The following is a 17,211-nucleotide window of genomic DNA, read 5'->3' on the forward strand; positions in this document are numbered from 1 at the left end:
CATAAAAAATGTTTATGAAAGACTGAAACAGGTATTGGCCAAAATGTATTATATTAAAGATTTAATACCCAATAAAGTGGATAAGAATGATGATGTATATAGCCTTGGGAGAGTCTGTTATGAGATATGGGTTGCAAGGTTGGGGATTTGCTAGCAATGTTTATCTTAGGAGAATATCTTCGGTACAGAGAAAGACTTTACGTTTGGTCAGCAATTCTCAGGGAGATATTTCATATGAGAACCTTTTGAATAGATGCAAGGTTTTGAATATAGAATATTTCTGTTCACTCACATTGATTTTAGAAAACTACTTCAACAAAAAATATTTAGTTATGAATCAATTTATAAATCATAATCGATATGATTTAAGGAATGAGAGATATGTTGTACCATTCACTTAGAATAATTTAGTCAAAAGCACCTTAATCTACAGTGTACCAAAAACTTTCAATGATTTACCCGATAATTGTGCTGAGTTTGTTAATATGCGCCTGTTGGAAATTATTTTAAAGATGTGGTTGAATAATTACACTTTAGATGTAACATAATGTAATTCATTATTAATGTATTTTATTGTTGTAATTCATTCTGTTCTATTTTTTGTATGTGAGTTCAGGTTGACTATACATAATAACACTTTTGAGATTTTTAAGAGCTGAGCCAACAATTAATTAATTACCGTTATTAATATCTTGATAATTTCAACTTTCAAGTAAACTCTGTTAGTAATTTTAACAGTTTGATAAACTGATAAGTAAATTTAACTGTTAAGTAGAAATAAATTCCACTGATATATGTATATTTATATTTGAATTTACATGTTTTGTATAATATGGTACCTTGTCAAGCAGCCTCTTTGAGGTTCGCTTAAGGTAGCTGTAATAGAATTTGACTCAACACGAGCTTTATTCGACATTAAATATGTGTCTTAGTAACAGAGATAACAGATTATAAATATTACAGCTGTTTTATCATCACAATCTTCCCCCCTTAATATCAATCGGCACTCGTGGGGTATGGGGCGAGCTGGCGAAGTGAGACTGTCGATTCTCTACCGTCGTTGTGGCGAACAAGGGTTACTCTCGATTAATTCAACTTTTTCAACTTGCGATTCTTGTTTTGAGTTTTTTGTCATCTTCTTCAACCATACTGGTCCAGGTGTCAATAGCCAGGTTGGTAATGGTTTTCCATTACTTGAGTTTCTTGCATGTAAAAACATCCGCTCATGTGGTGTGCAGTTGGTGCTTGTGCATAATAGGGAACGAATAGAGTTAAGGGCATCGGGGAGAACTTGTTCCCAGTGACTGTTGTTCAAACCTCTCGATTTTAGGGCTAGCATCACACTTTTCCATATAACTCCATTGTACCGTTCGACTTGCCCATTACCGGCTGGATTATAGGGCGATGTTCTGCTGCTGGCAATTCCTTTTGATAGTAGGAAATTTTTCAAAGCTGATGACATAAACGATGTTCCTCTATCGGAATGTATGTAAGACGGTACACCAAAAAGAGAGAATAGTGATGTAAGGTGTTTTATTACTGTATTAGTAGTCATGTCAGGACAGGGGAAGGCAAATGGGAATCTGGAATATTCGTCTATAAGAACTAAAATATACTTGTTCCTTGAACTCGATTGTAGTGGGCCTTTGAAATCCATATTAAGACGTTCAAATGGTCGAGTTGCTTTGATAAGGCGGCCAGTTCCTTTGGCATAGCGTGGTTTCATTTCAGAACATGTAATACATTTGGAACATACTTCTTTTACATCATCTATTGAATATGGTAAGTTCTTTGTTTTGGTCCAATGATGGAGTCGAGTAACTCCTGGATGACACAGGTCCTCATGAATTTTTATCAGTTTCTTTATATCTGTATGGCATCCAACAGTGGCACAGACTCTTGATAGTGTATCTGCTGGTATATTCTCTTTTCCAACTCTATAAATTATATTGAACTTATATTCTGACAATTCAAGGCGCCATCGTTGGATTTTGTCATTCTTAATCTTGCTGGTTTGTTTATTACTAAACATGAATGAAACTGATTTCTGGTCTGTGATAAGTGTAAATTCTCGTCCAAGTAAGTAATGTCGCCATTTCCTGATTGATTCCACAATGGCATAAGCTTCTTTTTCATTGACTAAATCTTGACGTTTACTCGTTTTTCTTTTCGGACCCATTTATTTTATATTTAATGTCGAATAAATTGTAATAGAATTTGACTCAACACGAGCTTTATTCGACATTAAATATGTGTCTTAGTAACAGAGATAACAGATTATAAATATTACAGCTGTTTTATCATCACAGTAGCTTATTTATTTAATGAACGTTTTTTTCTATTCTATTCTATTCTAATTTTACAGGTACATCAAACACTTTTACCTTTCTTTCTGATAGAGAAGAGCGCCTGACTGACGGTGAGTAGAGAGAGAGGCTCCTCGGTGACAAAGAGGACTCGATCGCGGCTGACCTTGGCGAACAAGAGGAGGTCGGTGAAGAGCAGAGCCCAGAACGGCCGCACTGATCGTCCCTCCACGCGACTCAGGTCGCCGCCGAATATCCACTGTCGTCCGGGCGAACTTAGCACGAACGGCTGTCAAACATTCCATCAAAAACATATTAGTGATCATGAATTGTCGTCGATTTATAACTCAAATGTATTGAATAAATATACACACTATGCGAACTGAGCAATAAATAATAAACGGCTAGAATGAATAAATGCAATAAAACACCCAAGTGTTCATCTCTTTATCATTTCGATTTATATCGATTCGTCATGAATTTATAATTCGAATGTATTAATTCAAAATGCTGTATATACTAATAAGGTATCGTGATACGCACTTAACAACCGTACATAATGAAGGTTTTACAGTACCGGTACACATATAAAAGTTTTCGAAGTAAAAGTAACCTCAAGGATTTGAAAGGTCAAATTATTCATAACTCATGAAAAATAATAATCTTATTCAAAATAAAAACATATTTTCGCGATGTTATGATAAATTCATAATAATTTTCAAAGTTGATCATTATTTTACCGTTTCAAGTGATTATTGGAAGAAAGAATGCTTGGGACGAGAAAGAGAGGTCGACCACGGACAAGATGGCTGAATGACGTGATCGGAGACCTCCGGGTGCTGGGCGTGGCAAACTGGCGACGGAGTGCTCAGGATAGAGACGAATGGAGGCGCTATGTTGAGGAGGCCAAAGTCCACCCAGGACTGTAGAGCCGGATAAAGTAAAGTAAGTAAAGTGATTATTGAGTGTTATTTTGTTATCCAATTTGGTCTGTAAACAATCTAGAACTTTTCTGTTTTCAAATGTTTGGACGGAAGATTGGACCTGAATTCAAGTTTATGGAACATAGGTAACCTACTTTCTGGCGGACTATTTATAGTGTATAAATCAAAATTCGGGGAAGAAACCGTTTTGGGCTGTGCATATTAGTCCTTCCCCAATCATTTTAATGAATTGTGTTTGTTTATCAATAAATAAATAACGAGCTAAGCTCGGTGCCACGATATTGTACTATTTATGTGTTTTGAATACAGAGGAATAATAATTTAATTAAGGTATATAATGAACAGGGCTGAATAATGAAGGTTCAATGCTGATATTCACCTTACACCGGGTGAAAACAAGTCTGCTTTCTAGATCTTGTAATGAAAGCAAAGGTTTCCCATCACCCTCTGGTTCCATTAGGCCCGACTCCACTGTCACGTCTCTGTATGTTGACTGGAAACAGAAAATTGAAACATTGAAAAATATATTTCCCATCGATTTTTTTCTTTCAAATTTACCTAATATTTTTTTCAATGAATGAAATAAGAAAATAATTTTTTTCCACAACTGCGCATAGAAAAAGAATTTACATACTCAATTCTCCTCGTAAAACAGCTTATTTCTGAGGAGAATCTACTTTTTCGCTCGCTAACCATCCGCGCATGCGCAGTAGATTTACTTTACGCTCCCTTATCATTGGCGCATGCGCAGAAGAGTTTCTTTACGCTCCCCAATCAGCTGATTGTAAGCAGCTCGCCAAAAAGTCAGATCTTAACCTAAAAAGTCGGTAATTGAAACTCTGCTGATATAAGTAATTTAACAGGTTTGGGCAGTTGTAGAAAAAATGTTGTATGTAATTCGCGCGTAATGCTTCTTTATCGCTCTTGCAAAATTATCACACTCCGCTTCGCGTCGCGTGATAACTGTTTTGCGCGAACGATAAAGTCGCGCATTACACTCTTAATACATAAATAGCTATTTCATTCTCTACTGTGGAAAATATTTGATTTCAAGCTCAGATATTCTCTACACCTATACTTGCAGACTCTATTCGTGAACGCCATCAACTGAAAACTTCTTGTTATCTACAGTGATAGGTTGCTTCTTTTACTTCTGTTTTAATAGAATGTTAATTCTTTACTGAGAAAAAAATATATTCAAATGAGGGAATGGACTTTTTTACAGCCTGTAACAAAAACATTTTTCAGACAATCCATTCCCTGATGAAGATTTTTATAACTCTGCCAGTCTTAACCAATACTAGCGAACGATCTCTCTCCACCCTGCGTTGAATAAAAAGATACGGTACCCACGGAATTCAATTGGGTACAGTACTACAATTTTTTTATTGTTTTTATTAATTTGTACAAAAGTAGCCCATATACGGTAAGTAAAATGCTTCTATACTGAGATTCTACAAGATCTTTTAATTCTATTTTTCGGGATTTAATTTTATTCTGTGTAGCCGAGTTTTATTCAAATTTCTATGTTTTTCATCTTTTGTTATTATTAATGATGAATAAACGATTTTTAATTTGTTTTATTTGATTTGACTTAATTTCTATTTCACTGTAGTCTATTTCTATCAAACAGACATTTTATTGTAGTAGCCTACGACAGTGAGTCTCTATCATGATTATCTGAAATCTTGTAACTAGTACTAACAAAACTAGTACGGTAGCTTGGAATCGCTTGCAGAGAATGTCTCAATCTTTCAATTAGTTGATTCTTGTTCACTCTCCGTTTGAGACTTTAATATCGACTATAAACTACATATATGAATTTTCAGCTGAAGTTTCCAATATCATTGAAGAACAAATCATGGCTTTAGGCTAACAATAATTAAACCATTAAATTATCTACACCTATCTAGGCCTACCGAATTCCTGATAAATAATTATTGTTTATTTTCTACTCACTTGGAAGTCCTGGACCACTTTGTTAATGGCTGGGTAATCATGGTCCTTCGCCGAGGTATTGTTGTGTATTGTTTGCAATGCTTTCAGTACGTCTCTATAGTGCTGTAAAGAACAAATCAAATAAATATATGATTAGAAATTATTAAATTTATACATTGAAACAATGCATTTCATTATGTTTTATTTTCTTTTTGTTTCTGATTTCTGTTGATCCACTCACATACATTTACCTATTTTATTGTATTTTTGAAGCATTGTTTTATAATATTTGTTGTGTAATACCTTTGTTATTATTGTGTTGTGGTGCTGTGCTGTAGTGATTGCTCATGGATCCATTTGTTGTTTTAGATATGTGTGGATTGTAGTGTGTAGTATAAGTTTTATCTGTGATAGCTGAGTACTTTAACTCGTATTTTCATTTTTTTAATCAATAATGACGATTGTCTCAACATAGTGTATGGTTTATGACAATAAACGATGATTTGATTAAAAATATAATTCAATTTGATTTGTTATAGGCTATACATTGATTAATAATCACAATTATAAACAAAAATGATTATGTTTCAAATCTCATTTTTAAGATCAGTTAGATATCAGATTCTCCCGTACAATACAATCTACTGTACCCTATGATTTTTTTGAAAGACTGAAATATCTTTTTCATTTTTTATGTATATTTTTTTCATTTTTTTTGACTTGATAGTGGCATTATTTAGCCGAAACATGTCGTGATTAAATAATTTTAAAAAGGGTACTTAAATTTATATTTTTATTTTCTATTCAAATCAATTTTTATTTTTACACACACATACAAGTTTGATACATAGATTAACAAAAAGAATACATGCAAACATCAACAATACACATTAAAACAAAATAAAAAGAAAGTGGTGCAAAAAAAGGTGGAAGATTGAAGGGCTTTTCCAACTATTTAGACAGTATGTACCTTGAAATACCCTAGGATAACTTACCTCTAAAGGCTTATGTAGGAATGTGGTAAGGTCAGGCCTTCTTCTAGGAATTGGGGGTTCAGTTAGCAGTCTCATGAAGTTTGCATCTCTTGTCTTTTCAACTAATAAACAGTCGGCTTTCTTCAAGCCTACACAGTATCTTCGGTAACACGAATTAATGGCTGGCATCTGTAAAAGAGAAAAACAAGGCAAATATAATATTTACTACGGTATTATAAAAAACATTCAGTTCTCGTCTGCTTCATGATCAAATCATGTTCAAGGAAGTGAATATTACACAGAAGAGTATTCATCACATCCATGTTCACCAATGGATAATTCAGAAAAACATAAATTATACAACATAAGCATATGCTTTCAATAATTCTCTACAAGAAATGGAGCTTCATTTGAGATATTTGTTGACTTTACTCCTTGCAATGAATTAATTAGTTTTGTAACCTACACAGGCTTTAGATTTTATAGCCTATAGCTTATACAAAGTTTGCATTATAGTTCCTAATATTTCAGAAACTTCAGAATAGCGTTGTAATTCATAATATTTTCTAATGAAAACAATATGAAACATGTAGGTAGTACCTACCCTTTTTATTTAGAACTTTAAAACATTTCAACGACTAATTTTTAAATGTTTTAAAGATTTAAAATGTTTTGAATAAAAAGGCTACTACATGTTTTATATTGTTTTTATTAATTTTAATAAAGTAGCCCATATTAGTGAAGTGGTTTTATAATATTTTTTTATGGTTGTTCTATGCATAGCCATGTTTATTACCTATGGTATACAATTAGGGTTGCCACCCGTACTATATAATAAATTATTGTACTTTATTTGGAGGTCTTGTACTTTATACTTTGTAAGCAAGATAAAGAACGCAAAAATATTTTGATCAATAAAGTTCTATATAATAAAGTACGAGGAAATCAAAACATTTTAGGTTAGTAGAGTGGCGGAGACTGTCAGATTTTAACTAAATATTGACTACATTTTTTCAGTGCATGTGATGCTGATGAGTTCAAGAATTTGTATAAAGTGGTTTCATATTTACTCTCTATTCCTGCCACTTCAGCATTTGTGGAAATGGTTTTTTCGGTGATGAATAATAAGTGGAGAGATGAGAGGAGCAAAGCATCTCTGAATCTTATAAGAAATAATGAATTAATGATTTATTTCAATTTGAATGTTGATTGCAAAAATGTTTTGCAACTCTTCACTAGTAACAATTTATATTTATCTTTTTAATGGTTTATGATTGTTTTCGTCATACCAGTATGTAATCAATAACTTTCCAAGCTATTATGTTCTTAATTGGATAAATCGAATTATTCTATCAATAATTATAATGGATTCTAATAGTAATCAGTGATATTCATGTCAGTAATGTGTATACTTGTGAGTATATCAGAATGCCACAGAATGCTGAGTTCTTGAATATACAGGTAAAAACGACATGTACTTTATTTAAACCTAATGTACTATATTGTTTAGGCCAGTGATTACCAATGTACTTTATTTTTCTTAAAAAAAGGTGGCAACCCTATATACAATAGTTACCTATTCTATTAGATCTACGGTACGGTACCTGAGCTAGTAAAATTCAGCTCCATGAATGTTATGATTAGCATCATTCATAACAAGTAGTGTTGTAGAATTCCATAATCCCCCAATACAATATTGACGTCAAAAATTCCCAGTATATTGTTACTAGCCTCAGGTTCAGAATAATATGAGTTGAACTGATTGGAACTCATATCCTGACAATAAACTGATTGTTCAACTAGAAATTTTAAAGAATTATCACAAATTTTCAAAATAAAATGCAATACATATTATATCTTTTCTTACTTGTTCATGCATTTTCAACATCAGCTCCTCATTCTTGAATTGAAATGAATTTTATAATTTTGTCTGGCTTAAGCTGCGTTTACACCAAAGCTATTAACAAAATGTTAATAACTCAATCTTTATAGATTCTATTAGATTGAACATAGCTTATCATACACAAGATGAACATATGTGTTTGTCAAGTTTCTTTCAATCTAAATAAAAAAAAATGAATACATTTTTATTTTCATTAAGCAACATTGGCAATAGACAAAGTCAAAACTTATACTAGACATTATAAAAGTCAGAAGGATATAAGTAAATGTAATTAAAAGTATATACATATATAAAGGTACCTACACATATATAAACACAAACATAACTACTTCTAGAAGAATCAATCTAAAGCTGCGTTTACACACCAAAGTTATTAACTAAATGTTTATTTTTCCTTCCTTATAGTTTCTATTAGATTGAACGGAACTTGACTAACACATATATGTTCATCATGTGTATGATAAGTTATGTTCAATCTAATAGAATCTATAAGGACGGAAAAATAAACATTTTGTTAATAACTTTGGTGTGTAAACGCAGCTTTAGAGATAAAACTAATTATGCCAATTCAAGAGTTCTAAGGAACTAAAGCATTTACATATGAACTAATATATTGTGGAATTTCTCTGAATTTTATTGTAAAACTATGTGGAACTGATAACATAATTTCTTCCATTTCACCTGAACTGAAATATTACAGATAGAGAATTCAATTGCCTACCTCTTGAGCATTTTGGAAGAGTGTATTATGATCTTGAGGAGATATGACATCCCTCCTCTCAGCCAGCGGAAGGAGGAACCTGCTGATACCGAATTGTAAACAGAGAGCGAACTGTTGTTCCAGATTGAGGAGTTGGTAGATAGCTCTCCGTCTCGCTTCATTTATGTTCTCAGGTACTCCCTGCAGCGAATAAAATACACATATTCAGTTACAAATATTTAAGATCTATAATTTGGTTTATGTTCTCAGTAATTTCAATCAATAATTTTGTTCAAGTTCTCAGGTAAATAGCATATAGATATTCAGTTAGAAAGTGCTCTTCTTTTACTGATGGTTTCCATGTTACAATTATTTTAAATGATTACAATTATTTTTGTAAAATATCTGACTGCTAGTCGTTTTTCTAATAGCAAAAAGTGATTTAATAATAAGCAGTTCGTGATGGAAAACAACATTGAAGTATTTTAAATAATAAAAATCGATTTGAATTGAATATTTGAGATCAACAACAGTACCTATTGAGAAATAAATTGGAAGTCCTCAAGTGGTCTATAAAGGCCTACCCTTTTATGTTTTATTAATTCACAACATGTTTCAACTAACTTCATCCATTTTATGACTACATAAATGTCTATAGTTACAGTAGTTGGAATATTTATGTTGTAAGAGGATAAACCATAAAAAGAGTACTTGAGGAACGCATAATCTGTTGTTCTGTGATCATCGAGTATGTATGATTTTATTATGAGGATTTTATTCTTATCCCAATAATAGTTTTTAATTACTATTAATTATCCTACTACAATTACTGTAGTGGCCCTATAAGGAGAAGTGAATATTTAAAATGAGTAATGAACAACAGTAGGATACTGTATTTATGTTATGTTCCAACGTAGAGCTTAGACAACTACCTACTCTAAATATTGTATTTGTTTGCTTCATCCAACTCACTTACCCAGACAACGTATACCTACTTTGTTAGGTAATTTAAGAATTTAAAAGATACAGTCTGCTAAAATTAGTTGAACTTCCCATAGGATGTGAGTAGCCTATCTCAAATAAATATGTAACTCACCTAAACTAAGACATCTAAATCTGGATTTCCACACTACAGTGACAGTGAAAATATAATTTGCCATAAGCTCTAATAGACTTATTCATACTCTCGTTCAGCCGGACTGAGTGGGAATAATTCAATTAGACTTATGAAAATTATATTTTCACTGTTTATTGTCAGTTCTTTACGAATCCTTCTATACTCTGTGAATCTTAAAATGTATGTAATAACAAGATTTAGTTGAATTTTTGATAATATCTGAGATGTGTAGTTCTACATTCATTGATTGCTGGGCTGCATCTTTATTAAAGTGATGTACATTGTTTTTTTTATTATAGTTCAAATAAAGCCTATCTTCCCTCCGAGAGGTGGATCATCTTTCCCAAGAACCGCTATATGTGTCAGTTTCAAACTTACATTAAGACTTTACAACCAAATCAAATAATAACTGCTGTTCTTTATCCATCATTCACTCACTGATGGGTGAGATTTTATCAAATGCTCTTCAGGAACGATGGTTACCTATTTCATCCTAGAGTGTAGTTTCACCTCCCGTTCTCCCTTGCCCAGTAATACCATAGAGAAACAATAGCGTAAGTAGATATCCCATGGTATAGGGAATTTATGTCGCAACTTTTACTGTTATCTTAAGCTGATTACTGTTGATTATTGGCAATTTTTACTGTTTTGTTGGGGTGATAGTGTAAGAACGGCACAATTTGAGAGACTACCAGCGTCACACAGCTGCATAGGAAAGAACTACGTGAACTATCGGCTTGGGATAACAGTAAAAGTTGCGACATAAACGCCCTATACCATGGGATATCTACTTATGCTATCGTTTCTCTATGGTAATACTCTACTATGATTAACACTTTCCTATAAATGAGTTTGAAACTTATTCCTTTTTCCTAAGGAACATGGCGAAGAAGATGATGAATTCACCAGAGCCTTAAATTTATCAGTGATCAGTGGCCTGTTTTACAAAAATTTAGAATAATAATATTAACTTTGCTGTAGTTCAGACACTGTGTTATTTGTAAATATTTGAATAAACACTTATTACTTTCATTGAGAAATGCATTTCACTCCTGAAGAGGAGTCTCGTTCATTCCTCGAGCAGCCTCGAGGCTGATGAAGCTCCTCTTCAGGAGTGAAATGCATTCCTCAATAAAAGTACCTAAGTGCTTTTTTTCAAATATTCACAAATAACACAGTGTCTGAACTATAACAGAGTTATTATGTAGTGTTTCGTCATGGGAAGCAACATTAATAATATTGTTTAATTTTGACAATTTCTTAGTGCCGGTTGCACAACAGCCGGTTAAATTTTAATCGTGATTAACTCCACGAGAACCAATCAGAGAAGCCGTCTTATCAGAAAGGCCTTCTCTGATTGGTTCTCATGGAATTAATCACGGTTAAAATTTAACCAGCTGTTGTGCAACCGGGCCTTAGTCTTTTTCATTCAATATTGTTGTCCATGCTATAAAAAACAATCAGATATATGCAATAATAATCTTACAGCTATAGTCCTTCTTTCCAAATTTATTGGAATAAATATAGAGATAGTCAATGTAGAATAAATAGTCCTTGTTTATTGAATGTTTTATTTCTACTCTGTGATTTGTTGGCTATTGACTATTGACGTTGCTTATATTACTTTATTGTTCTATGGCAATAAAATGTTATTGAATGAAAAAGACTAAGAAATTGTCAAAAACCACAAATTTATTGATACTTAGAAAGACCGGTTTCGGTTATTACATCATTGTCAATCCCTGATAAACTTATTGTTCATGAGAGATTGACAATGGTGTGTTAACCAAAACCGGTCTTTCTAAGTATCACTAAATCTGTGATTTTTGACAATTTCTCAGTCTTTTTCATTCAATATGAATAACAACCACAATATTAACTTCTCAACTATACAAGAAGTGAAAAATAAAATGTTATTTATTTTATTAATTTTAAATGACTTGAGAATACAGTTTAAGAAAGTTGTCAGCAGTTTGTCAAGATGGGTTGTATATTTCTTGAATTATTTCTATCATGGTAATGATTACCCAGTAAGCAGTTTAACTTTAACTAATTGCAAGTCTCCAATAATATTCACTAATGTTCCTACACGAACAGAGTTGGAAAAGGATAGAGCTATCTGTTTTGTCTGATGATAGACAAGGATAAGAAATCAGATTCTGACTTTATAGCCTGAATCTCACTGTAGTCTGAGGAAACCTTCACCTGTAAACTATACAGGACTTCTGAGTGTCTATGAATTGGGCACCAGGTGATAATAAAGCAGACCTCAGCGAAAAGCTTCAAGTTGTATTTCTACACATTGGTGAATGTTTCCGGAACAGTGAGAATATTATACCCATTAGTTTCAATGGGACTATTCATACGGGCTCGGCTGGGCTGAGAGGGAATAGCCCAATTAGAACTCATAGGAATCATAATTGTCCACTGTGCCTGACACGTTCACTGATACTGATATGTGGGAATCTAGCTTCAATCTTTCAGTCATACAAAAAAGCTTTTTCAAAGTTTTCTCACAGAAGCGACGCACAGTCATCAAATTTTATTATTAATTCTCAGGCCCGGTTGCACAACAGCCGATTAAATTTTAACCGTGATTAATTTCACGAGAACCAATCACAGAAGGCGTTTTTGGAAAGACGGCTTCTCTGATTGGTTCTCCTGGAATTAATCACGGTTAAAACTTAACCGGCTGTTGTGCAACCGGTACTCAATGTTCAAAGCCAAGAGGACTGAGTGGAAGCTTCAATATTTTCAATTATGATAATGTTCGTTTGCAACCCATTTCTCTTTGTATATAGGTAGGCTATTGGCATGGCCACCTCTAATACAAGGCCCCGGCCTACGATATTGCAACGTCGCAGTGTAGCAAAGTTAGTAGACAGAAGGTTGGTCACTCATCTATAGTATTTTAGTTGAAATGCAATTGGAGTGGGGGAACTGCAGCCGTGACGTAGGCTGTAGTACAGAGTAGGCAGAATATCGCATTCTTGAAAATCATACGGTGGCCTATAGTCAAATTATATAACACAAACATTTTTTGACATGCAAGCTTTCTGTTTCTGCTTTACAATAATTATCAAAACATTTGAATAATACAAGCATTTTGCAATATAAAAACAAAAAACCCACCTCCTAAACTTCCCTTTCGAACCCTTGAGGTTTCTTTATCTTCTAGGTTGTGTTTATATTTTGTAGTTTGGCTATACATCAGCTTGTGAATTTCGGGGATGAGATATTTTGATTCTTGTAGAACATGTGCTCGATACCAGCATGTGTTCAGTGCATTTATATGAATGAAATTCATTGGATTTATCGGGATCGGTTTATTGTTTTATTGAAATGCATTGGTTTATCAAGATTTTTTATGGGTTAATCTGAAATTATAATAGTATAACGTTGTCTACCAACGCTTTTCCAGCTTATTAACTTTTTCGTGTCACGTGTTTAGATTCTTGAAAAACTTTCAACTTCATTTTATTCATACAAGTTCAATGAACTTGATATTTTAAACAACATCATTAGAATCGGTGATTAATTCGCTATAAGTATGGAGAATTTTTAAGTTCTAGGTCAATCTTGAGGGGATTAAACGACGATGTATTTGAAGATACAGTGAATAAACTGTATGCTCAGTGTGGTTACTCTATCACTTTTTTACTACACGTGACGTCACGCTGGCATTACCCCCACCACTTCGAATCTTACACCTGTGAGTGATCAACCTTCTGTCTACTAACGTTGGCAGTGTAGGCCTAGAATCTAATACATGATTAGTGAAAAAGATTTTAAAAAATACCAGCTGATCTTTTTCACCAATCATGTATTTGATTCTAGGCCTACGCTGCGACGTTGCAATATTGTAGGCCGGGCCTTGTACTAGAGGTGGCTATGCTATTGGGCATGACTGGCGTGAAAATTTGAAATTCCATCCTATTCCACTTTTAGTATATACACTCATTACACCCAGCTACCTATTATGTTTTCAGTAAATGAAAACACATTTCAAACTGAGAAATCAATCAATGAGTATTATCATGGAGTAACCAGACAGTGAAGACATCTATAATTATTACAAGAGGACATAATTTAAAGCTGCGTTTCACCAAAGTTATGAACAAAATGTTAATAACTTTATCCTTATACATTCTATTAGATTGAACATAACTTATTACGCACATGATAAACATAAAATGTATCCTGTCAAGTTCTGTTCAATCTAATAGAATCTATAAGGATTACGTTATTGAAATGTTGTTAATAACTTTGGTGTTAACCCAGCTTATGATGTTACTTTAAAAAATCCCAGTCTAGAATACATCATCCGATCTCTTATAGATTGGATGCAAAATAAATTAAATGAAAGTAAAATAACATAAAATGTGTCTGTCAAGCTCTGTTCAATCTAATAGAATCTATAAGGATTAAGTTATTGAAATTTTGTTGATAACTTTGGTGTTAACTCAGCGTATTATACTATTTTAAAAAATCCCAGTCTAGAATACATCATCCGATCTCTTATAGATTGGATTCAAGATAAATTAAATGAAAGTAAAATAACATAGCCTGGATTCAGAATAAAGGAAAAACCAAAAGGAAAATGAAAATGTAAAAATAAAAACATAGCTTTAATAAAATCAAAAGTTTGCTTACAAAATGAACAATGAAAATGAAACAAAAACTAAAAATATGATGTTGTCGATTGATATCTTTCTAGGATGCTTACAGCAAACAAAATCTACAAAAATATATTTCAAACTATGTGGAGTTCTATAATTTTTTGCTATGGCTGTATTATACAGTCTACTATAGTATAGTACAGCTGTAAACTGTATAGTATAGAGGTAGATACTAGATATACTGGAGTTGTTCTGTTAAATTGTGTGAAGCATTAAAAGTTATCTCTGATAAATATGTAGGCTCTAATTGTTCAAATATTATACTCATTTGCGTTACCCTGTATGCAGTCTTACTTTGACCAATTATGTGTCTCTAATAATATTTACTACACTGTATTCAAGCTAAATTATAATTGTCAGACAGAATTGTCATTATATATTATCCTATTCATCAATATAACTTCAAAGCTTATGAAAACGGATAATTACTGGCCATACAATTGCATAACATACTGTACAAAATAATATAAAATAATAGTGAGTAAATACAACATAATAACAAAATAATAAATTTGCTCTACAATCCACTCAATAGAAAGAGTATGAATTTATAAAATTTCGCCTAATTAGCTGCAGATCCATAATTGTTATCAAAGGGATACCAGAAAAATTTTGAGAAAGCACAAACGGAATTTTCTAAATTCTTACCGTACTCTGTTTAATCCAGGGAGAATATAATTCGATCCTATATATTAATTCAATACATATACGTTTTTACAACTATATTTTCTCCCTTTCATAATTATTATGAAGCTTCATTGAGCACACAATGTAGTTCTTAATAGTGTGTGATTCAAATTGAATTTTAATACAATTTCTCTAGTTTGAAGTTAGACTAATCAAATTTGAAATAAGTTACTTTCACATTCTTGATTGGATAATTCAATGAAGCTACTTTGTAGGTGATGCACTTCCAATCAAACAGCAGATAAAATGACATTGTAGAACAAATTTTTGATTAATAGGAGTCAAAATAATAATAAATAAAACATCAACAATCAGGCCGAAACATATTGGAGTGAAAAATTAACAAAAATAAAAATTTTGATTTTTCCGCATCACTGAACATTTATAATAAATTTCTAACTCCAAAATAATCGAAAAACTTAAAAGGCTAGGACAAACTAAAAAGTGTACAATAATGGAAATGATCAAAGTGCTTGGTTCTCAACCAAAATAATAAATACTTAAACTAGACTAAACTAAAAGCTCGATATAATCATATTCACACTTTTTTAAGACCTGTATTCATCAACAATATTCACATGATTACTTCGTCAGTTATGATTTTAGAAATAATCATTGAAAATAATAATTGTTCAGTTGTGGTCGGTCTTTTGAACAAGTTTTCGTTCTAACATTGATGTGATATCTTTATTTTTCACGCATAGTTGCAATCTTGCAATTGCAAGTAACTAATGAATTATAACTGATAACAAAATAACTTATTCATTTAACAGAGCAAGGCTGGACAACTTACTATTCTTTGTAAATTGAATAATGATATCATTGCTCATTCATTCTCAAGATAAGTCCCCTCTACGAAACTCAATAAAAGTTAGCATGAAAAGCCTAAATCTTTCATCACCTCCAGACTTTATAACATGAAAATTTGGTTGGAATTGAATATAATCCTCTAGAATAATACTCCACTTCCCACCTTGGAAATCATGCTTGTAGTTTTAGAGGAACTTTCGTATTATTGTGATGATCTGCCAATCTGTTTTTTTTGTGATATTAGAAACTTATTGAATTTGACACGACACTTTCATTGTGAATACTAATAATTTCCATATTAAATGAGAAGATTAAGAAAGATTGAGTTTATCAAAGATTGACAATGGTGTAACAACCGGAAGCGGTCTTTCTAACTTTTAATAAATCTGTGGTTTTTGACAATTTCTTAGTCTTCCTATTCAATATGAATAATTACTACCACAATATCAACTTCTCAACTACACAAAATGTAATGATTTTCAAATGTATCCAGTGCCTGATGACTGGATTGTATACTGTATGTGGCATAGAAAGATACAAACCAACTTTTGTATTCTCATTTGTAATATTATAAATAGCGTGTACTTGTATACTAAGTATCAACATTATTGTATTAATGTAAAGCGACTTTTTAGAATGCAATACTGCTTGTGATAATAGAATTTTTTATTATTGATTTTATTTTCTATTTATAATAGAAGGTGTTGGCGAAGGAAAAATTGCAATAATTCATTACTGTCATACCCACTGACTTTGGGCTATATCTATACCTATAGATATCACTTTAGTGTTACAGTATATAGAATGTATCAGGCTACACAAATACTTCGAATGTTGACTTTTATTCCATGTGATTTATTTAGATCAACTCAATTTGTTTCTAATTATTCTCTGTAGATGAGTAATAATTCTGTGAAGTATTTCATCGTAGTGTCTTCTATTGTAATTTATTATTTAGCGTATGGCAGATACACAACAAATATATAGCTCATGAGTCTCAAATACCTAGATATACACTGTAAATTTCTAAATTCTTTGAGATGTTGTGTAGTTTATGGTCAGGAGAACATAAGTTTGTCTGACCGCTATTATTTGCTAGTCCATTTAGCGTTACCCAATGTGCACCATGGAGGCGAACTAGCGTTACACACAT

The 17,211-nt window shown here is 32.3% G+C and overlaps 1 protein-coding gene across 1 annotated transcript in view; it reads right to left on the reverse strand.

Moving 5' to 3' along the window:
• LOC111053522 overlaps window positions 1–17,211 on the reverse strand; it is a 167,126-nt gene that overhangs the window by 37,580 nt on the left and 112,335 nt on the right. Inside the window, exons 16-20 of the mRNA XM_039431992.1 lie at window positions 8,787–8,966; window positions 6,184–6,351; window positions 5,210–5,311; window positions 3,630–3,743; window positions 2,385–2,595 (exon numbers count right to left, since the gene is read on the reverse strand). Coding sequence (XP_039287926.1) covers window positions 2,385–2,595; window positions 3,630–3,743; window positions 5,210–5,311; window positions 6,184–6,351; window positions 8,787–8,966 — 775 coding nt within the window. The remainder of the gene's footprint in view (window positions 1–2,384; window positions 2,596–3,629; window positions 3,744–5,209; window positions 5,312–6,183; window positions 6,352–8,786; window positions 8,967–17,211) is intronic.

Source organism: Nilaparvata lugens, chromosome 7 (assembly GCF_014356525.2).
Source record: "Nilaparvata lugens isolate BPH chromosome 7, ASM1435652v1, whole genome shotgun sequence".
Classification (NCBI taxonomy): Eukaryota; Metazoa; Arthropoda; class Insecta; order Hemiptera; family Delphacidae; genus Nilaparvata; species Nilaparvata lugens.